This window comes from Coccinella septempunctata, chromosome 2 (genome assembly GCF_907165205.1).
Source record: "Coccinella septempunctata chromosome 2, icCocSept1.1, whole genome shotgun sequence".
NCBI lineage: Eukaryota > Metazoa > Arthropoda > Insecta > Coleoptera > Coccinellidae > Coccinella > Coccinella septempunctata.
Window position 1 is genome coordinate 32,961,918 of NC_058190.1, and position 24,810 is coordinate 32,986,727.

General features: G+C 34.2%; 1 protein-coding gene across 3 annotated transcripts; it reads right to left on the reverse strand.

The window, feature by feature from the left end:
• Positions 1–1,284: 1,284 nt before the first annotated feature.
• Positions 1,285–22,494, reverse strand: LOC123308177 (growth arrest-specific protein 1-like). 3 transcript variants are annotated; one of them, XM_044890742.1, is made up of 3 exons: positions 22,191–22,494; positions 7,465–7,700; positions 1,285–3,846 (listed from the first exon to the last, which is right to left on the reverse strand). In XM_044890742.1, the coding sequence occupies exons 1-3, from the start codon at positions 22,201–22,203 to the stop codon at positions 3,286–3,288; spliced, it is 810 nt and encodes a 269-aa protein (XP_044746677.1). In that variant the 5' UTR covers positions 22,204–22,494; the 3' UTR covers positions 1,285–3,285. The 3 variants fall into 3 exon arrangements, with proteins under 3 accessions (XP_044746677.1, XP_044746678.1, XP_044746679.1); XM_044890743.1 differs by having other exon boundaries at positions 22,230–22,490; XM_044890744.1 differs by lacking the exon at positions 22,191–22,494 and adding an exon at positions 11,437–11,595.
• Positions 22,495–24,810: the final 2,316 nt, after the last annotated feature.

A 24,810-nucleotide genomic window follows, 5' to 3' on the forward strand; every position in this document is an offset into this window, starting at 1 on the left:
AGATTCTTCAGGTCAAAAGAAATACTTTTATCCTTTACCATTTTTTCCGAATCAGCTCTGTTTAAAAGATACAGGCTGTTGAAAAACCATAAGGAGATGTTATTTTCTGTTCTATCTCACAACCGGTTTCATCGAATGAAATGAATTTCGAAATATAGTTTTTTATTTATTTCATGAATCTTTTTCGAACATAAGATATCACCCAGTTCTTCCAGTTTTCTCATTATGACCATTACGTAGAATGAAAATACCAAAAATTCAAAGAACCCAACTCCGGAAACTAAGTTGGTCGCTATCTAATGAATGTTTGAAGGTTTTGTAAAATAAAAGTATTCTTCATATTTTCTCGTAATTTTGCCGAGTAATTTTATGTTGAAGAATTAAAAAGTATCTGTGAAATTCGAAAAATTGGGTACTTTGGGTGAAAACAACTCTATTTAAGATCCACAGATGTGTTGTGTCACAGATTTAGCTAGTTTTTCTGAAGTATTTTGTATTTCCAGGGGTGGCACAGCTCATTATGAAAGCTTAAAATGGCTATATCTTTTGATCAGGCCCAAATCGGAAATAATCGTATGAGAGAAAAGTGTTTTTTTTTACCTCAAGAATCTACTGTTAAACTATTTGTATTAGGGTCAAAGCCTCAACCTGTATAGTTATTAACGGGCATATCAAAGATTACCTTTACTAGACTTCGTGAAGTCTGGTAAGTCATCCAAGTGAACAAGAGATTAACTAAGGGAGCTAAAATTTCCAGGTCCTAGCTACGTCGATAGGAGAGAATTGATTTCATATAAGTCGACGACCAGCGAACCATCAGGTCCATCAGGAACCAGCGGAACTCAGCCTCCCTTTGCCATATTACCTCAGATATTCCGACTCAGTCAACTGAATTCCTACTTTGCAAACTACGAAGATTGAGGACTTACACACATTGTTGTCAGTGGAACCAAATGCAGAATAGCCTCCTCTAATATGTGAGGCGAAACACTCGTAGCAGTATAGCGCTAGAGTTTGACTTCAATGTGATCTCAAGGTCAAGTCGATTTTTTGGATAGAGAATATGCATTTTCTTTGCAGAATATAAATTTGCGTGAAAACCTAAAAACATTCTGTCTTTTTCGTTTTTTCCTTTAACTGTTTTTCTGGAGATATAAAGTATTTTATGCTTAATTTGGTCATGATAAACTAATGAAGAGTCATCACTACTATCGGTCCGGAAGGGAAGCTAAAGAGTTATTTGAAGGAACATTGAAAGAGTGAAACCATTTTTCAACAATAATACATTTTATTAAAATATTGGAAATAATCATTTCCATTTCTCACATTTTCATTTTCGAGGAAACTGAAATTCGGAAACTTAGTTCAAACTTGACAATTTTGAACCAACAAAAATAAAATTCTATACAAATACATCAACATACATATTATACAAATTACGAAATGACGGAAAAAAGATCTGTTCTTTAATCTTAACTGATTATAGGTAGAGGTATATTTACAGTTTTCAAAACCTATAATTTTCTAGTCACTGGTTGTTACATCATAATTATTTGTAGTATTTACAATATGTTCTATAAGAAACAGACGATTTTGATATTTTCGGTGTTTGTTGAAGAAGACTCATCGAATAACTTAAGGCTTTATATACAGCGAAAGCTTCTATGTTTCAACACTCTCAAGAAGATCGAAGGAGGAATATATTTCAAACAAAATAAATTATCACTGTATAAATAGAATCATTTGAAATTTTATTGGATAGAAATGCGTTTGAAAGAGAGCAAAAAGCAAAAAATATTTTTCATTCCATTGCCAAATATTACTTGACTTTATAAATTTTTGATTCGACTATTATATAATTTTTTCGTATTTGATATTTCACTCATGTGGAAGGAATTTTATAGGAAATTCAAACTTGAAAACTATGAGTAACTGTAATGACATTGCCAGCCGAAGTTATTTTGTCACATTTTTTTATCATTGGTGTATCAAGTGACTTGTATTTTTTGTTTGTTTTTGGATTCTTATAATAGAATAATGTTTCATCCTACTCGCCTAGTTCAATCGATTATCCAGAAAATGGCAGTTGCGAATTGACAGTTTTACTTGTCGATTGACGCAAGAATTGTAGAAAATTGTCATATTTTTTATGGCATTTCACGTCCATATTAAATAAACATCTCTACTTCTCATCTTTTCTCATCATTTAGTTAAATTTAAAAAAGTAATCATAAATGAATCATTCTAAAGATCATTGTATACGATTGATCAGGTTTGGGGTTGAAACTCATGGAAAAACATAAACTGATCTTGTAACTGAATCCATCGATCGTCTTAAATTATTTTATCAGTGATCTTCCAGTTGGTGCTAACCCATAAATGAGTCGATTCTTCAATAAACACTTACAGACTTACAAAAAATTGAAGCAATAAGCATAGTGCAATAAATAAATCAATAAATACTGCAGTAAATACGAGGTAGATTCGATTTCAAAATACTAATTAGAACAATATCTTTCGCTTCGGGTCGATAACAATCTAAATTCCTAAATGGGCAGTTCACCGATATCGAAGAACAAAAATCAATGATGTGAAGAATAACTTCAAGTTGGAAACCAAACCGAAAAGAAGAGGCACAATAATAAATTTAGAGCTCTGCCTACATTCTCGAGAGTTTCGAACTCTCATTCTTTGGCACAGTTATTTGTACTCGAAATATCGATATATTCTATCGACAATCATTTGGAATTCATTTCAGTTGGTTTTCATTCCTGAAGATGGTTAATCATTTGAATACTTTGAAGTAGATATATTCTTTTGGTTGGATGATTTAATGATTGTAATGAAAAGTGAATATTTCATGAATGTGGATGCAATAAATTTCATCCTGATAATCTCATTTTCTTGTCGTTGTTGTCATAGCTGTAGTCACATAAATGAACATTGCTACAAAATGATTTTGACGAGATTCTGTGAAGGCAAGAATATCATAACCACTACGAGGAGAATGCAAATAGACGAATTATTGTATAGATGAAAGCATATCACAGATAGTCTTCCTGAAAAAAACTTGCTCAGTACATCGAAGTAGTCAAATGAATCATTTTCTTGCTTTTGTAACAGATCAATTTTCTTCAATACTGATTAAGGAAATTCTCAATGTCCTATATTTAACACTTTCATTTTCTTTATCATAAATATTTGTACCACCAGCTCTTACCCTTGCTTCGTTACAATAAGGAACCATATAAATTCGATAATACTCAAACTTCTCATGTGACTATATCACGTCGAAAGAAGAAGAAGAAAACTCATAGACAGTACGAACAAATCGAACCTAGTTCGGATGGAATTGTTGGGCTCTTCCACCACGACAACTCTAGGAGCAAGAGTCGTTGTTTTCCTATGTTTTGTCGCCGGTTTGTCTCTGTGATTATTATTATTATTAACACTGTGATGCACTGTAGGAGTACTTTCATTTTTAGAACCGGAATGAGGTCTTCTATGCCTACGAAAGCAGAGCTTCTGCATGTTCTTCTGTATAGCTCGGCAATCGTATTCTTCGGTGCCGTCGCATCTACAGTTTGTTAGTTTTGCCGCTTTTTCTTGCCTCGTTAATATGGATATAGAATTGTGACAACGCGATGTGCACTTTTTACCGTGGAACATCGAGCGACACAGTTGGTTGTAGTATTCTAGAGCCATAGAACATTGGGCATCTGCCGCGCATATCCATTGGGCTACTCTGCAGGGCAGGACTGGTTCTTTCGCTTGCCTCATGACCATTGGTTTGCAGACTTCAGTTCGGCGTTTTTGGTCTGCACAGAACTCGTCGCTACATTCACACTGCAAAAAAATTAATTTTATTATTTCTACTGAAAAACTATTAAGGAGTCTAAATTTTAAACTGCAGCATAAAGAATAATACACTACATTCAATTTTATAAAAAAGCCCTCGGATGGCCATAAAATAATTTTCTTAAAATTTTTTAACTAGAACGCAGTAAAGTTATCAGTCATGAAATGTCGTTGATGTTATAACGACGTTGCCACAACTCATATTAATCAATATTAGAAAAATGCCGAAATTGATTGAAAAAGAGGGAAAAAAGAGTATCAAGAAGGGCACGGCGCAATGACTAGTGTAATATCTCAAAATTGAGCCAGTTGAATTGTTAATTTATGTGAAATTTTTGTTTAAAGGTGAAGTTCCTCCCACCTCAGAACTCCCTTTACCTATTTTGATTTTCATTAATGCAGGATGATTTTTGATAAAGAATTAAACATTCTTGTAATCATCTATTAATTCCTTTCAGAGATACAAGTTTTATTAATTATAATAATTCATTCATGAATTTCTCAAATGCACAGCGGAAACTATTCAATATGAGGTTTTGAAATTTAAATGGCTTCGTTTCTAGTTTACGATTTGGCAACAGCGCCTACTAGAAAATAAAAAGAACAATGGCTTGTTTATAAAATAACAGCTGTTGATTTACAGCCCTCATAAGATAGCCTCAACAGCAACCGGCCATGAAAATTCCATAAAATTCTACGACCTGCCCAAAAAAAAATTGAAAATGCAGCTGATTGAAATGTTGCGCACTTTACAGAACCCTTTAATAGAACTAGAACCCGCCCGAAAGTTTCTCATAACTTTAAGCAAGTTTGTGCAATCGAACAATGGATTTTTTTATATCAAAAATTTTTTCAAGTTACAAGGATAGTTGAAAATGGTCGCCTGCAGCTAGACTCCTCGGGAGACTATAGAGGAATTTGTTATTTATGTATTTGGGAACAGGTAATTTACGTTGGAAACGAAACGTTTCCGGACCGAGGCCTACAGGACCTTGTCGATTCCAAATATACAGAGACCAGTGAATTTGTTCGCAATATTCTTGAAATACCCAACATAACACATGAAATTACGAGGTGTAGTGACAATTTTCTGAACTGTCTTGACTCATGACCTGGCCTATCACCCGTTTCAATATTGTACACAATTTACCGAACATCCTTTATGATATATTTGTTATAGTTTTACCCTTAATTTTTGAATTATGGGGATATATTTATTTTTGCTTCATTCATATTTATCTTAATGAATAGAGGTGTTTTGAAAAGTTCTGTTTTCCTCGATTTTTCGCTGTATTACCTACATAAGCATGCATATACAGGGTGGGCAAATTTCGATGTTTTAGCACTACAGCTTTTAAACCAGAAGAGATAGACAAAATCTGATACCCCATTCTCGTTCTCTTTTTCTGAGAAACTTACAATAGTAGTAGTGATTTTTGGCCACTTTCTTTTGTTTTCGAGTTATAAGCAAAAATTGGAAAAATGGTGATATCGAAATAAATTTCTCCGCTAATACTGATGATAGAGAGCTCTGAAATTGAAATATTATACAGGCACTTTTTTACGTAGAATCCAGTGGCGTGCTTGCCTTTTTAGCAGGATTTTTAATAACGAAGCTATGACCCGAAGTTATGTTTTCTTTAAATGGAAACATTAGATTTCTGTGCAATTTTTTGAATGCTTAATTTTTACTGATTTCAAAAATATATAACATCATATGATTTGTATCAATATAAATAATAGAAAATGGTCAAATCTACTTTTTCCCAATATTTCTACGGTTTCAACTTTTGACGAGCACAGAAAAATAGAGCTTTCTATAACAAGAGCAGTCTTCTTCCGACAATGTCATTCTTTCTATGCTTTTTACCAATTTTCACAAAATTTTAATCTAGATATATTTCATAAATTTCTATAATAATGAAAGGACTTATAGAAACTTATAGAAGGAGACAGTGGTAATCATACGATGCTATATTTTTCTATGCTCATCAAAAGTTGAAACAATAGAAATATTGAGAAAAAAGATTTTTGACCATTTCTATTATTTATATTGATACAAACCATATGATGTTATATATTTTTGAAATCAGTAAGAATTAAGCTTTCAAAAAATTGCACAAAAAACTATTGTTCCCATTTAAAAAAACATAACTTTTGGTCATAGCTTCGTAATTAAAAATCTTGCTAAAAAGGCGAGCACGCCACTGGATTCTACGTCAAAAAATGTTTCAATTTCAGAGCTCTATCAACAGTATTAGAGGAGATATAAATTAATTTCGATATCGCCATTTTTCCAATTTTTGCTTATAACTCGAAAACAAAAGAAAGTGGCCAAAAATGACTACTACTATTGTTAGTTTCTCAGAAAAAGAGAACGAGAATGGGGTATCAGATTTTGTGTATCTCCTATAGTTTAAAAACTGTAGTGCTAAAATATCGAAATTTGCCCACCCTGTACAGGCTGGGCAGAATTCTGTGTCTACTGAGGGGATCTCGAGAATTATAAGAGCTAGAAGAAAACGGATGACACATTTCCGAGCACTTTTTCAAAGAAACAAAGAATGGTTAAAACCGTATCCTCCTCCGATCCTTCGTTCTCGAGTTATTGGCAAAAATCGAGATTTTGACGATTTCGAAAAGTTATCATACCTTTTTTGTCCTTGAAGTCAAAAATTTCATATAACACAAAACGAAGAATCGTAGGAAGCTACGATTAACCATTCTTTGTTTTTCTGAAAAAGAGCTAGGAAATGTGTCATCCGTTTTCCTCTAGCTCTTATAGTTCTCGAGATCCCTTCAGTAGATAACAAATTTTGCCCACCCTGTATATCAGAAATTATTACGTTATGTGTTGTATTAAACACAGGGTAATTTGAACATTGAACTGTAGTATCCCTATTTCATTTCTAGTTATGTTTATTCTCTCTCTATTCTAAATAAAGATTACTTTCATTTTTTTCTAGGTGCATCACTCTCGGGCAGCTCATAAAATATTTATTTTGACACTAAATTTTTTTTTTTTGGACATTTGATACGTCATTCATACTGAAGGTACTTTATTTCGGTTAAGTCGATATAATAATTAAAAAGAAAGGAATATATTTTCAAAATCTTCCTAATGAATCGTCCAAGTACCGTATATGTATATTGTTGCAAGAGCACTGAGCGAAAGGTAATCAAATCAAATGGAGCAAGTTGGTTCCTATTCCATTCCATGACAGTAATGAACTATCAATTTTGAAATCCCAAGATATTTAATAGTATGAAGCAGCATTTTATGATGTTGCTACAACGATTTGTGAAGACTGCACAATGTTTGTGGGAAAAGTAATGAGCTGCCTGATTTTTGTTCCCAATTACTTGCAATGCTGATAGTCTCATTTCTTTTCACAAATAACTCGTATTATTGATTAAAAATCTATAAGATTTCTTGTACAGGAATGGGGTCTTCGAGCCTCTGAATGAAATGAATGATATGAATCTTTACAAAAATTAAAGTTTGATTGGATTAATAGATACTCTGAAAGAAGTAACGATTTCATGGAGCGGAGAACACTACAGATGTTGTATTAGGATAACAAACAAACATGTAATTTTTCTTACAGTCATCAAATTCTCCCCTTCTTCCGTGGACAGAAGTGCCAGAAGAGAATGCTGGCAAACTTCCGGGCAGTGGGTTGGTTGAGGTCCTTGCAGAACAGTGGAGCAGTCCAGCGCGTACATCTGCAGAGCCCTACCACAGCCAAATCTGTAGGCGCATTTCATCCTAGCCTCTTCGCACGTCATAGCGTCCACTCCACCTACTATCGCCGCCACTGCTAACATGATCCACCACATACCTGGAAAAACAAACTCAACGTCAGATTCGTTCGAAACGATTAGGAAGGAATGGAGATAATCGTTTCAAGTGATCTTGAAAAATGTATTTCACAGGAAAAATGCGACTGAGTGGAATCAATGTTGTGACTATTAAGGAGATATTCTGCAAATGGCAGGGGGAATAGAATAGAATTCAGTAGGTACAAGAGAGAAAATAGCAGGCTTTCAAACATTAAGAACTGAAAGTTCACTATGGCATTACTATGAAAATTTATACAAGAAGAGTCTCTAACTATTCATTAGAAGTTTATGGAGAAATAATAATTCTATCTCCTAAATTTTGTATGAAAATATAAGTGAGTTAGAACTTCATTTCTGAAATACCGAAATGAAATACGATCCTATATATTATAACATTTTCGGATGTAACACGATATATTGAAAATTTTTTAGCCTACTATAGAACCAAACAAAATTTCAATGTCAAAATATTTTATTCCTTAACATATTCTCCTCTGGATAAATTTATTACAGCGAACCTGCAACGTCTCTAGACCTTTCAAAAAAAATGTTTCTTCTTGCTCTGCAAACCAGACCTCCATAGCTTTTATCTCCTCGTTGGAAGAAAATTTACGACCTTTTAAACTTTTTTTCAGTTGAGGAAAGAGATTATAATCGGATGGAGCCAAATCTGGTGAATAATGGGGGTGTACTAGTAATTTAAACCCTAAATCACAAATTTTTTGCATTGCAACATGAGATTTGTGTGCAGGGGCGTTGTCCTGCAAAAACAAAACACCTTTGGATAGCTTTCCGCGTCTTTTCTCTTTAATTTTTTCCCGTAGAGTGGTCAGTAATGTCGAATAGTAATCTCCGGTTATTGTTCTACCCTTATCCAATAAATCAATCATGATTACTCCACGGCAATCCCAAAAAGCTGAAGCAAGGACTTTTCCAGCAGATTTTTGGACACGAAACTTCCTATTAGGTCTTGGAGAACCAGAATGTCGCCATTCCATCGATTGTTGCTTTGTTTTTGCATCGTAGAACCCAATCAAGTCTCATCCATACTAACAATTCGGTTTAAGAAGTCTATATCGTTTTCAAATCGAACACAGATCGAACGCGATGCTTCTACCCTTGCTCGCTTTTCGTCAACATTCAAACATTTTGGGATCCTTTTTGCAGCAATTTTTCTCATGTCCAAATTGACGTGAACTATATGATGAACGCGTTTGTATGAAATATTCAGTGCTTCAGATATCCGTGTTAGCCCAATTCGACGGTCTGATAAAATCATGTCATGAACAGCATCGATATTTTCGGGGACTGACACAGAAACTGGCCTTCCCGATAGGTCATCATCTTCAATGGAAAATTTACCTCTTTTGAAATTTGCAGTCCAATTTTTCACGGTCGCATACGAAGGACATTGATCACCAAGGATATTAAGCATATCTTCGTAAATTTGCTTACCTCTTAACCCTTTTAAATACAGAACTTGATTATAGCTCGATACTCCAATTTTTTGATTTTCACAATTTCGGTGGACATCTTCTTTTAATTTATTGCGGACACTCACACTTCTAATGAGTTATTGCTCGTTGCTATGGTATAACCACAGCCGTCTATAGAGCCTTTAGACCTTCAGAAGGCTGTGGTATAACGCAATATTTTTTTATGCATGGAACTGGTCTAGGCTAACCAGATACCAATACATCCTCGTATCTTTATATTCCACAATCATTTCATGTACATTTTTCTATAGCCATCTCGAGCCGTTCTCGAGTTATTCACTGTTTTTTGAAAAAAAATCACAAATGGAGGCTTGTAGAATACTGAGGATTTCATAAAAGCGCAACGCACAATCTCAGATCTGTTTTTTGAGCTTTTTTACCGAAAAGATATCCTACTTTGGTTTGTAGAGAATATTACTTTTTGATATACAGGAAGATCAAAATAGAGTCTCAAGGTTTAAATACAAAAAAACCGAAAACCGATTTTTTCAAATGGAAACACTATTTTTAAGGGTTCCCTATATCCATTATTCGGGAAAAACTGTAAGCTAGGAGCATATAAGGTATTGAATATGATCTATACAACGACAAGTATAATTTGGAATTTGGAAGAGATCGAATTATTAATTCTTCATAAACTCCCGGTAGGACACCCTGTATTCTTAGAGATTTTTGAGATTGAGTTCCATCCCATGGTCAGTGGTAAATTTTTATTTGGTGTTTGAGTATAATGCTGATTGTTTTGAGCTGACGAAATATGCTATGCCTAGCGGAGAAAGAGAAATCCTAAGTGATAAATAGATGGCATTGGCTTTGCGTAATGAGGTTCAAAAACACCATAAAACTCACTATTACTACACATGAATGAGCAGCATAACGATTATTGCTCCAAGATACAAATAAACGTAACAGTTATTATCGAATAATCAGTCAATCTTCTTAATTTTTCCAACTGTAGTGAATTGAGCTCTAATATTATATTGATTGCGAATCTGAAGATTTATGTACCGAGAACTTCAAATAGATTCATTTATTATCGTTTGCTTCTACAATGTACGGATATGAGCTGCATATAGATCACGATTAATACACAAGGTCAATCGTGTTTGGAGTTCAAACGATCCAATTCAGGGTAGATGTTTACTCATTTTTTACTTGACGAAGATTTCAAGTTGTTGATAAGTGGCTAACAGAATTAACAAGCTATTACTCATTTTGATTGGCGATTGAATCAATTGAATCGAGAAAGTTGATGAAGTTTCTTGAAATAAGTTCCGATAGGAATTTCAATGGATGGCTTGCATTAAATATAACTAAATATAAAATAATCTTCATATGATCTAGAGAAAGGATATAGAGATATTCATTTTTTTGTTTGTATCATATCGAAACTAAATTATATGATGAATATTTAACGGAAATGATACCTGTCAAGGATGACACTGGCTGATTTTTTGAGGGATTTTTATGGTACCTAATGGTCATAATGAGAAAACTGGGAGACGTGGGTGTTCAAAAAAGATTAATCAAATAAATGAAAAATTAAAGTCCGAAATTCATTTCATTCGATAAAACCGTCTGTGGGATAGATCTAAAAAAGTCTAAAAATAACTTTTTTTAATTGTTTTTTTAACATCCTGTATCTTTTCAGCCGAGCCGATTCGAAAAAAATGGTGAAGTAAAAGAGTGTTTCTTTGAACCTCAAGAGCCTACTGTTGATATTCGTACGAGTCAAAGACTCGCCCTGTATAAATTTGAATGAAATATTCAGTATTTTGCGGAATATACATAATCAAATGATACCGACAATAAATTTGAGATGGAACTAACAAAAAGTATAATATTTCGAACAGACCAAAAAAATTTAAAAATTAATATAACTTGCATAATTTATCTCTGGAGGCTTGTCGAACTGAATTTAAGCAACGCCAAATTATAATACAATCTGAATAGTGAATATATACATCTATATGTATTTATTCATTATTCAAATATAAGTCCAAAATACTGTATACCTGTACAAAGACTTTCATTAAAATTTCCTTCAGACCTGAAAATAACTCTACTTGAATAAACGACTTTAAATAATTTTGCCTTGAAAACAAAGTAGGTATAGATTATTAAGTTTTCAACTTTTTAAATAAATCCAACGCATTGGAAAAACCGGAAAAACGAAGTTTTCGTATGCCTTTGAAGACTACAAATTCTATATAAATCTGAAAAAATATTTAAAACTCACTATAACGGAATCGACTGTAGTGGTACTCGATTAGAATTTCACAGATCGTTGAAGTACACCGTTCAAACACTTAATAGCGCACATTCTAATCTGTGAGCACCGACTGCATTTAGTAATTTTCGTTTGCTAAAATTTTGCGAAGGTATACGTGACACTGAACATGTCGACAAAGATCTACAAGTGCAAATAAATCGTTTCTGCTGAAATGAATAGAGTGCATTGAATATAACACGCATTTATTGGAATTCAGGAGCTATTGGGTCGCCCAGGATAAAAAGAAAATATGTCGAAAGTAGGTGATTTTCAGACTTTCACTGCATGAATCTACATATTATGAATATATTTTTTTAAATTTTTTTCCCAATATTGATGTAAAACGCATAATTTCACGCACTGAAGATAATCTTATCTTACTGATTTTTTTCGAATCCTAAATTTGTTTCATTGACTACACTGATGAATAAAAATAAAACATTTGCAAACTCGTATGCAAACTGTAAATGCCAGTTGAAAAAATTAAGAACGCAGAACAAAATATTTTTCCATATTTTGTTCGAGTATAAAGAATATCGAAAAGTAGTTTCAACGTAACAGAGTATTGTTGAACAATTTACTTGAATCGCAATAAATTACCTACATGATTTTCACAAGTTATAACTTTGCACAACCTCAAAAATATGATAGAAAAGAAACCTCAGGGGGTCACTGACTCAGAAGGTTCAACGCTGTATCAACGAAGTTCAGAGAAATTTATGCCAAAGAGCTATAGAAAAATCCGAAAAGATAGTACGTATGTGCCAATAAAACTAACGGGTGTGACGGCAGCAACGGTTTCCAGCAACGGTTTTTTCATTTTCGCTTTTACCATATAGCTTATAAAAATACCTGTTGTTCGGGATTCTTCGATACGAATGGGTTATTTTGAACATTATAAACACAGTCTATAGGGTGAAATAATTTGTGCATCAAAAACTACCCCTCCGCCAACCCTCTGAAGTTGAACTGACTTGATAGAGTAAAAAGTGTGAAAAAACACCGTTGCTCGGGGTTTTTTGATGGAAATGGGTTGTTACCAACATACTGAACACGATCTATAGGGTGAAATAATTTGTGCATCAAAAACTACCCCTCCTCCAACCCTCTGAAGTTGAAATATCTTGATAAAGTAAAAAGTGTGAAAAAACCCGTTGCTCGGTGTTTTTTGATGGAAATGGGTTGTTACCAACATACTGAACACGATCTATAGGTTTACACAATTTGTGCATCAAAAACTACCCCTCCTCCAACCCTCTGAAGTTGAACTAACTAGATAAAGTAAAAAGTGTGAAAAAAATCCGTTGCTCGGAGTTTTTTGATGGAAATGGGTTGTTACCAACATACTGAACACGATCTATAGGTTTACACAATTTGTGCATCAAAAACTACCCCTCCTCCAACCCTCTGAAGTTGAACTAACTAGATAAAGTAAAAAGTGTGAAAAAAATCCGTTGCTCGGAGTTTTTTGATGGAAATAGGTTGTTACCAACATACTGAACACGATCTATAGGGCGAAATAATTTGTGCATCAAAAACTACCCCTCCTACAACCCTCTGAATTTGAACTAACTGGATACAGTAAAAAGTGTGAAAAAAACCTGTTGCTCGGTGTTTTTTGATGGAAATGGGTTCTTACCAACATACTGAACACGATCTATAGGTTTACTCAATTTGTGCATCAAAAACTACCCCTCCTCCAACCCTCTGAAGTTGAAATATCTTGATAAAGTAAAAAGTGTGAAAAAACCCGTTGCTCGGTGTTTTTTGATGGAAATGGGTTGTTTGCATTATACTGAACACGATCTATAGGGAGAAATAATTTGTTCATCAAAAACTACCCCTCCTCCAACCCTCTGAAATTGAACTAACTTGATACAGTAAAAAGTGTGAAAAAACCCGTTGCTCGGTGTTTTTTGATGGAAATGGGTTGTTACCAACATACTGAACACGATCTATAGGGTTACACAATTTGTGCATCAAAAACTACCCCTCCTCCAACCCTCTGAAGTTGAACTAACTAGATAAAGTAAAAAGTGTGAAAAAAATCCGTTGCTCGGAGTTTTTTGATGGAAATAGTTTGTTACCAACATACTGAACACGATCTATAGGGTGAAATAATTTGTGCATCAAAAACTACCCCTCCTACAACCCTCTGAATTTGAACTAACTGGATACAGTAAAAAGTGAAAAAAACCTGTTGCTCGGTGTTTTTTGATGGAAATGGGTTGTTACCAACATACTGAACACGATCTATAGGGTGAAATAATTTGACATCAAAAACTACCCCTCCGCCAACCCCCTGAAGTTGAACTGACTTGATAGAGTAAAAAGTGTAAAAAAAAAACTGTTGCTCGGTGTTTTTTGATGGAAATGGGTTGTTACTAACATACTGAACACGATCTATAGGGTGAAATAATTTGTGCATCAAAAACTACCCCCCTCCAACCCTCTGAAGTTGAAATATCTTGATAAAGTAAAAAGTGTAAAACAAAACCGTTGCTCGATGTTTTTTGATGGAAATGGGTTCTTTGCATTATACTGAACACGACCTAAAGGGTGAAATAATTTGTGCATCAAAAACTACCCCTCTGCCAACCCCCTGAAGTTGAACTGACTTGATAGGGTAAAAAGTGTAAAAAAAAACCGTTGCGCGGTGTTTTTTGATGGAAATGGGTTGTTACCAACATACTGAACACGATCTATAGGGTGAAATAATTTGTGCATCACACTTTTTACTGTATCAAGTTAGTTCAATTTCAGAGGGTTAGAGGAGGGGTAGTTTTTGATGCACAAATTATTTCACCCTATAGGTCGTGTTCAGTATGTTGGTAACAACCCATTACCATCAAAAAACACCGAGCAACGGTTTTTTTTTTACACTTTTTCCTCTATCAAGTCAGTCCAACTTCAGGGGGTTGGCGGAGGGGTAGTTTTTGATGCACAAATTATTTCACCCTATAGATCGTGTTCAGTATAATGCAAACAACCCATTTCCATCAAAAAACACCGAGCAATGGTTTTCTTTTACACTTTTTACTCTATCAAGTCAGTTCAACTTCAGGGGGTTGGCGGAGGGGTAGTTTTTGATGCACAAATTATTTCACCCTATAGGTCGTGTTCAGTATAATGCAAACAACCCATTTCCATCAAAAAACACCGAGCAACGGTTTTTTTTTACTCTTTTTACTTTATCAAAATATTTCAACTTCAGAGGGTTGGAGGGTGGTAGTTTTTGATGCACAAATTATTTCACCCTATAGATCGTGTTCAGTATGTTGGTAACAACCCATTACCATCAAAAAACACCGAGCAAGGGTTTTTTTTACACTTTTTCCTCTATCAAGTCAGTCCAACTTCAGGGGGTTGGCGGAGGGGTAGTTTTTGATGCACAAATTATTTCACCCTATAGATCGTGTTCAGTATAATGCAAACAACCCATTACCATCAAAAAACACCGAGCAACGGTTTTTTTTTACACTTTTTCCTCTATCAAGTCAGTCCAAATTCAGGGGGTTGGCGGAGGGGTAGTTTTTGATGCACAAATTATTTCACCCTATGGATCGTGTTCAGTATGTTGGTAACAACCCATTTCCATCAAAAAGCACCGAGCAACGGGTTTTTTTCACACTTTTTACTGTATCAAGTTAATTCCATTTCAGAGGGTTGGAGGAGGGGTAGTTTTTGATGCACAAATTATTTCACCCTATAGATCGTGTTCAGTAAGTTGGTAGCAACCCATTTCCATCAAAAAACACCGAGCAACGGTTTTTTTTTTACACTTTTTACTCTATCAAGTCAGTTCAACTTCAGGGGGTTGGCGGAGGGGTAGTTTTTGATGCACAAATTATTTCATCCTAAAGGTCGTGTTCAGTATGTTGGTAACAGCCCATTTCCATCAAAAAAACTCGAGCAACGGTTTTTTTTTTAAACTTTTTACTTTATCAAGGTATTTCAACTTCAGAGGGTTGAAGGGGGTAGTTTTTGATGCACAAATTATTTCACCCTATGGATCGTGTTCAGTATGTTGGTAACAACCCATTTCCATCAAAAAACACCGAGCAACGGGTTTTTTTCACACTTTTTACTGTATCAAGTTAGTTCTATTTCAGAGGGTTGGAGGAGGGGTAGTTTTTGATGCACAAATTATTTCACCCTATAGATCGTGTTCAGTAAGTTGGTAGCAACCCATTTCCATCAAAAAACACCGAGCAACGGTTTTTTTTTACACTTTATACTCTATCAAGTCAGTTCAACTTCAGAGGGTCGGCGGAGGGGTAGTTTTTGATGCACAAATTATTTCACCCTATAGGTCGTGTTCAGTATAATGCAAAGAACCCATTTCCATCAAAAAACACCGAGCAACGGGTTTTTTTCACACTTTTTACTTTATCAAGATATTTCAACTTCAGAGGGTTGGAGGGGGTAGTTTTTGATGCACAAATTATTTCACCCTATAGATCGTGTTTAGTATGTTGGTAACAACCCATTTCCATCAAAAAATCCCGAGCAACGTTTTTTTTCACACTTTATACTTTATCAAGATATTTCAACATCAGAGGGTTGGAGGGGGGGTAGTTTTTGATGCACAAATTATTTCACACTATGGATCGTGTTCAGTATGTTGGTAACAACCCATTTCCATCAAAAAACACGGGGGAAAGGGTTTTTTTTCACACTTTTTACTGTATCAAGTTAGTTCAATTTCAGAGGGTTGGAGGAGGGGTAGTTTTTGATGCACAAATTATTTCACCCTATAGATCGTGTTCAGTATGCTGGTAACAGCCCATTTCCATCAAAAAAACTCGGGCAACGGTTTTTTTTTACACTTTTTACTCTATCAAGTCAGTCCAACTTCAGGGGGTTGGCGGAGGGGTAGTTTTTGATGCACAAATCATTTCACCCTATAGGTCGTGTTCAGTATAATGCAAACAACCCATTTCCATCAAAAAACACCGAGCAACGGTTTTTTTTTACTCTTTTTACTTTATCAAGATATTTCAACTTCAGAGGGTTGGAGGGGGGTAGTTTTTGATGCACAAATTATTTCACCCTATAGATCGTGTTCAGTATGTGGGTAAGAACCCTATTTCATAAAAAACCTTCGAGCAACGGGGTTTTTTCACTGTGTATCAAGATAGTTCAATTTCGGGGGGTTGGTGGGGGTAGTTTTCGATGCACAAATTATTTCACCCTATAGACTGTGTTTATAATGTTCTAAATAACCCATTCGTATCAAAGAATCCCGAACAACAGGTATTTTTACAAGCTGTATGGTAAAAGCGAAAATGAAAAAACCGTTGCTGGAAACCGTTGCTGCCGTCACACCCGTATAAAACTATGGGGTCATCTGTCCTATGTGCTTTGACATATTGAACCCTATCCTATTTTCTTCATATTTCCATAGGGAAAAAAGAAAAATGTAACTCAGTTATGCGTAAAATTTTGGAGACCTAAGAAATGAATTATCTGAATTATAATGGCCGAATAAAAATTGATTTTATCTCTTGAAATGATTGATGGAATGACCTTCGACTTTTTTCACATTAAACTTATATCAATCATTCAATTAGATTTGAATACTCCGTCAATATCATTGTGGTCGACCTGTTTTGCAATTTTAAGAATTTATATCAATATGTTACTCATATTCCCAGTTGAAAAAATTTAATACACATAGCGGACCTTGAACCGGAACTATCGAATTAGATCCTCAAAATTTGTTATTGAACAATCAAGTGTGAAGATTTGTTGAAGGTACTTGATTAGAAACGGGAAATTATTTTCTAATTCATGGAACTCTCGTTTGGTCTCCGTAACATTATTTTTCGCATTATATCAGACATAACTCTGTCAATATTATCCACAACGACTCAAATTAATTGCTACACGAATTTTATCTTTCAATTTGGCGTAATAACAATGTTTAAAAAAATTTTCGGATTCTTTACTTCTTGTTAAGAGGAGTTTATACCACGGGACTTACTCGCAATCCGTTTAAGGCGTAAAGGGGGAAAGACTACCAAAATGTGGGTTGATTTGATGCCAGAACACTTGAAGGATAAGTAGAAGTTGCGGATATTACAATAGTTTCTATTTTCGTCGAAAAGATGGCTCCACCTAACGAACGTCTTTTTTCAATTTCACCAGGATACAAATTGTAGCCAATGGCGAGACTTTTCGAGAAATTTTTTCATTTGGAAATTCATACAAGAAATAATTTCACCTCGAAAAGTTAATAAGATGAATGAATATTTGAGCTTCAATGAAAAAATTTTTTTATTTTTTTTTTCTCTTTGACGAATAAGTAAATTTCCGACTTTCCGAACTGATGATTGAATTGAATTATAATGAAAACTCCGAGGAAAACCCCATATAAATTAGTGGATATTAATTTTCTCTTTATGAACTGACCACTAAAACGGTGTGGACCCCTCTTATTAATAATTCTGAGTAGCAGTCGCACGCCTCTTTCGATTTCTACGGGACAATCTGAAATTTGTAGTTTGCTCTGTCTTAATTCAGCATGTCCAAGTTTGAAACTTATCAAAGCATGTAAATGAAAAAGTTTTGGATTCCAACTCAAATTTCATTGAACAAAAACTGAAGGTTGATTTTTTTAAAACTTTCGCATTTCAGTGGACTCTTTCCGAAAACGATCACGAACTACAGAACTCATCCATATTCATCGAATATCTAGAGCAAAACCGATGACACATTTCCGGGCTCTTTTTCAGAGATGGTGGAAGCCGCAGCTTCCTCTAGGATCCTTCGTTTTTGAGATATCAGCAAAAAAATGAGATTTTGACGATTTCGAAAAGTTCTGTCTTCAAAGGTACAGATCTGAAACGTGAACCTTCTACAAGCACTTTTTTACGTAGAATCCACTGACGAGTTCAAAAAATTTTTTTCCAGTTCTAGATTTCGAATTATTTGGCAAACTTGTGTTTTTTCAAATGCAAACTATTGATATATATTGAAATCATTATTTTTGAATTGGAAGAAGATCGTTTGTCAGTAGATAAAAGTACCTGTAAAAGGTTCAAGTGTCAGATCTGAAACTTCAGAGACAAAAAAGTTATGAGACCTTCTGAAATCGTAAATATCTCAATTTTTGCTAATATCTCAAAAACGAAGGATCATAGGAGGCTATGGCTTTCACCATTCTTTGTTTCTCTGGAAATGAGCTTGAAATATGAGACACACTGTACAATAAAACTGTGGCTTTGAAACCAGTTACCATTCATGATTTTTCTGAACCTCAAAAACAATTATTAAGAAATAAAAACGAATCGCATTGTTCAAGAACTTTTTCCACTGTCTTTGTCTATATCTCTATGAATTATGGGCTTTTTACCAGCTGACTAAGTGATTTATGTCGCAATGAAGAATTTTTATAAATAATTCTTGTCGCCTTGACGTTTGCAATTAGTCATCCCAGATTCCTCTGAGATCTGTTGATGTTTCCGAAAAGCTCCCATTATTCAAAGCTTGTCCGAAAAGAGCATCAATTTTTAGTACCAGGGGTTTCGAAATCTCCGTCCCTACGCGCGTGTAGGATATCTCGAACAGAAATTTTAATGATTTTGTCAAAGATTTATTATATCCGTTTCCGTCCAATTATAGTTTTATAGTTGCCATCACTAATTCACTTGTAACGTTTCGGATGTTGAACTCGTAAAGTCGAAAAGCACGTTTCGAACATCGTGTGACAGTGACTGAAATTAGTGAAGGTGAAGGAAAAAATATTCATCCTAAGTTACACAGCGGGAGAGAGACTCCAATTGTAAGAATTTGCCCGTATGAGGTCAGTTGAGTTCAATGGCTCTATAATTAGACTGTGTTGGGACAAACTACATATCTGATCTTCAAAAATATAAATCAACATAATCTGGAAGTCAACGTATAACCAAATAATTAATGACGTGTATGAGAACGATTCGAATGTTCGAAAAATGAAATATTTATTCGAGATTTTCAACTTGATCTAACTCTTCTTCGAATTATTCCTATCAACATGAGCTCTGTTCTTCCATACGAAAAATTTGAACTACAATGATAATAATACAAATAAAAACTATTGCAGCAAACGTCATGCATTGATAGTAAATACAAAATAAATTGAACAATTTTGAGCTACGCTGTCCTGCAAACAACTGAAAAATCGAGACGTTGATGTAAGACAAGTACTGTTATCAAATTTACTCAATTAAAGACTTCAATGTTTCATTATTTTATAATCTTTCCTTCTAGTCAGCGAAAGTTTCTAGTTTTTTGCCTTACGTATAGTAAGGCAAAAACTAGAAATTTTTTTTTGCTATGGTCAACTCGAGGGTCAACTTATAGTTCTATCATCAGCTCAATAACACTACTATATTGCATAGGCCATAGACATCCTATTTATACTTGCATGCAAAGTTTCAACTGCATATGTTGCCAAATAGTCGAGCAACTAGTGGTTAATAAAAGTTTGCTGATTTTGCATGGATATACAGCCGTTTTCAATAAACTTATCTATCCATCGTTTCGTTTACTGACGATTGGAAATCATTCTGAAATATATCTACAGATAGATCATAGAAATGAAATCAAATGGTTTTTTTATCTTCAGTAACTAAAACATTGGATAGATAGGTTTATTGAAAACGGCCGTTAGTAACAAATGGAGCAGGATTGTAAAAAGCATTATTGAATAACACTCGGAATAACATAAAAAAAATCTACCATTTTTCTAGTTTCATAAATCTATCTCGAATAATTTCGCATACTACAACTAATTCGGTAAAAAATCGAGGATCCCAAAATGATACTCTCAGAAATATGTCTCGGCTGATTCTTCGAAGTTTAAACATTGGAGAACAAGGCATACAATTTCAAATTTTACATAAATGTTCATTATGCTCAAAGTTATCGAAACCTCTAACCTGCACAGCGCTAACATATCACAACTTGGAAGAAAATAAAGGAAAAAAATCATGAACATGCTAATTGATGAGAAATTCAGATTAGTGCAAAAATGAACTATAACAATAGTTCATCAGACAATACAACATTATAATTCCTTAATAATATGCTCGATAATGTGCATGAACAACTCGATAAGGAACTTAAAATGGGCACATATGACATTTGTAAATTCATATTAATGAAAGTTTGTAAAGAAAGCCCTTAAAAGTTGCGCTAGGCTTCCACAGTTAAAAGTGTTATATTGTGGCCATACATATTTCGACTTTCGTCCAGTTACAGAATTTTTTTTTATAACTCATTCCTAAATTTTCAACCTCGTTTTCAACCCTCGTAATAAGTTGATCAAAACCAAGAAGTACAATTATTACCCAATGGTACTCGGTTTTTGTATCTACAAAATTTCATTATTATGTTATAGGTACCACCAGTAGTTGACGAGAAGAACCAGAGGCGACAGCATGCTGGACTAGAATCATTGAGTATTTAATACTCAATGCTAGAATACAGAAAAAGAGAAATATTGAGGTTTATTTTTGCGTAGAACGTTATGAATTTGTTTAATGTTTATTAAGCCTTTTCCAAAATATGAAAAACATGCCAATACGTTGAATACGTAGGATAAGTTTCGTATTCCGTTGGGAGCAACAACAGCTGCTTGCATTGGAGAAACAAACAATTCAGAATAGATAAATGATCCTACATCAAAAGGAAACTATAGGATTTGAACTAATGCCAGTCTTGTCAACGAGCGAATTGGATTAGAAGAATGTCGGATTCGGGGAAATCAAAAATAACCATAAAACTGTTTTATGGCTTTTTCTTCGCAAGCTGCTAGTTTTCTCAAACGCTATTAAAATCCAATAAGGAAACGATACGTGAGCATTACAGAGGTAATAACATTGAATGGATGGAACGTTGTGAAGAAACTTCGAAAGAAAGTCCGTGTAGTAAAAAGAATTGTCCGAATTGTTATTATCTAGTTCGTAAATTGTTCAGTAGAATAATATCGAGAATAATATGAAGAAAAACGAATAAGTATACGTGCTTCAAGAAACATTGTTAAAGACGATTAATTAATTTCCACTTATTCCAATCTGAGCCCCCCAGATTTCAGAAATTATTTCTTTTAATTTTTTAAGAACATTTTAGATTCCAGAATATTGCTGTCACGTTTATTTCTCGTAGACCTATAGTCAAGTTTTCATGGATCTTGCGAAATTTATTAAAATTAGCACATACTGTTCTGAAACATCGCAGTATACATTTGGGCTCTGAGTATGTATGTTATTCGTTAAATATTAAATAATTTCAATAAATTGTATAGCACAGGTAAAAATGATGATAATAGAATTCCCTGATTCTAATTTGAAAATGTAATAATAATATTTTGAAATCTTGATTGCACTCTGTACTGAATATAAAGAATTAACATGGCAAAAAAGAGTAATGATATAATTAAAAATATTAAAATGAATGACCTTCAAAAATTTTTGAAATAAGAGAAACTGGAAATAAAATGAAAATGGAAATATTTTGTTCTTCTTTGACATGTGAGAGTGTTGAAAGAATGTAAAGAAAATTTGAAGAGAGAGGTGAAAATCTGAGCGAAAACCCAATACATATTTACATTTAGCCATAAAAAATTAGAAACCACTTTTTACGAATATGGCAATTACCACTTGATTACCCACTCACAAAAATAATCTGAGTGAGAAATTTTTCCTGTAAAAATGTAGCGATAGATAAATAATTACCGAAATTACACATTAGGAATTATGTTGTGTTTCACGCACCGTTTGAATTTATTTCGTTCCCTAGGCCTAGTCACATGTTTCTCCGAAGTATTCCATGGGCAGTTTATCAGAGCAGAACACGTAAAAAGTCACCAGAACTTAAAATTCAACCTGGTACACGACACGAAAAACACGATCTCGAATCTACGCTCGGATAGAACACACTGTCGCTCTTTTCTCGTCGCTTGCTCGCACTCTATTGAAAGATCTCGCGGTCTCGCAGGATTAAGTTGTGTTTGGGAGTCTGACAGGCCAGCAAGTACCTGATCGGCCTTTCTGGACCCCAAGTTCTTTCTTTTTCTTTCTCGTCTTCCATTTATTCTGTATATTGCAGATGTTGCACCAGAGGAACACACTTTCGTTGCCCCATCTCTCTCTTTTCGATTATTATGGTGTTCCTTCTCATCCTGCACTGATTGGTCGTTAGGGAAGATGTTCGGTGGAAATAGATATTGTATGGTCTGAGGAAGATTTCTATTGTGGACCAGTGGGCAGCTGAAGGTGAAGAAGGAAGAGCAGTGACCTTTTCTAATTGATACGAGGCATTAGAATTGGTTACTGTAAATGGATTCGGAGAAATATACAATTAATCATATTGAAATATTAGTGATCGTTTTCAGGATTGTAGATGAAATATTCGTGTAATATTTTACACGAAAATACAATCTTCTTTTTTAATATCAGTGGATACAATCTATTAGTACAATTTCCAAAAAGAGAGACTGAAATTGATTAATATTGGAGGATAATTTGAAAAATTTAAGAGATCGAGTGAGGCAATTTGATTCTTCGGCTCTAAGATTATCAGAATATGTATTCGGCCATTAGGTAACGAAACAAATCTTCTTTGACCTAATAGTTATACATTACTAGAAATGTCTCCTTTATAATATAACAGACATGAAATAACTGATGGTGCCAAAATCATTGTATATTATATTCTTTAAAGAGGGCGAGTATTTTACTAGTACAAATATTTTAACAGTAGATTTTTGAGGTCAAAAGAAACACTTTTGTCTTATACCATTTTTTCCTAATCGGCTGGGCTTGAAAGATACAGGCTGTTGAAAAACCATAAAAAAATGTTATTTTTAGTTCTATCCCACAAACGGTTTCATCGAATGAAATGAATTTCGGAATACAATACTATCATTTTTTTGATTAATTTTTTTCGGACACAAGATGTCACCCAAGTCTTCCAGTTTTCTCATTGTGACCGTTAGGTACCATAAAAATACCATAAATTCGAAGAACCCAACTCTTGAAACTGAGTTGCACTCTATCTTATGAATGTTTGAACGTTTTGTAAAATAAAAGTATTCATCATTTTTTCTCATATATCGCGCCGTTTTCGAGTAATTTGATGTACAAAAATTAAAAAGTATCTGGCTGAATACAACACTGTTTAAAAGATCCACAGATGTGTAGAGTCACAGATTTAGCTAGTTAATCTGAAGGTAATTTGTAGCTACCGCGGTATCAGCGGTATCAGTGATACGGGGCCCCCAGGCTTTAGGGGCCCCCGAATGTCTGTAAGCAAAAAATTCCTAAAAATGTTATCCAAAACCTCTTACAGGTTTTACAATAGCATTTTTGAGAATAACTGCTAAGACAACCATTCATTTCAAAATCCCGTTCATTACACCGAATCGATCATTTAGATAGATACTAGATACGAATTCTTAAAATCTGAAATTCAGAAAATTCGTGCCATCAAAGAACTTTTAGAATTAGTCCTGATAAAATTCGATAGCATTGCATCCAGTTTTCCGGACGTTATTACTGCATGCCTTTTATTTTAGACCCTTCAGGTTACAACTGTAATCGCTGAAAGGAGTTTTTCAAAATTAAAACTCATAAAAAATTATCTGAGGACTTCTATGGGACAGGAACGGCTGTCAGACATGTCGTTATTGTCAATAGAGTGTGAACAACTTAAAAAACTGAAATCGTCATCATCTATGGCTGATTTGATAAATAGATTTGCTGAAATAAATGCTAGAAAAGCGTACCTTTAATTTTTGGTATTTTTTGTTAATTATTTGTTTGTTTATCATTTTATGTTGTTTGTATATTATTTTATATCGTTTGTATGTTATTTGTTTGTGAATTATTTCGCTCCCAGCACCAAGTATGAGTTAGAACTTTTAATTATAAGTACATATAATCATTTCGATACTAATCGAACATTTTTTGCTACTTTTATTTTTTCTTCACCCTTCCTTAGGGCCCCTCAACACATTTTGATACAGGGCCCCTCTAAGGCAAGCTACGCCACTGTGTTTTTCCAGGAGTGGCACAGCTCATTATGAAATATCAAAATCGATATTTTTTATCAGGGACAAATAGGATAAAAGGTATAGGAAAAAATTGTTTCTTTTGACCTCAAGAATCTACGGTCTACATATTTGTACGAGCCAAAGACTCACCCTCTGTATATTATTTAGGACGGAAAAATCATGAAAATTGCTTTCGTTGGACATTCTTCAGATTTCCACAGAAATCTGCCTCCCATATTTGAATGAGCTTTTTCGGAAGGTTGCAAGAGGTACTCAGCCCATACCAAGAAAGGCTCATCAAC

What these genes read in the sequence shown, in the direction of transcription:
- LOC123308177 (XM_044890742.1), bottom strand. An exon ending in AAGGGGAGAATTTGATGACT is followed by an intron (nt 3,847 to 7,464) that starts GTAAGAAAAATT and finishes ATTTTTTTGCAG; the next exon opens with TGTGAATGTAGCGACGAGTT.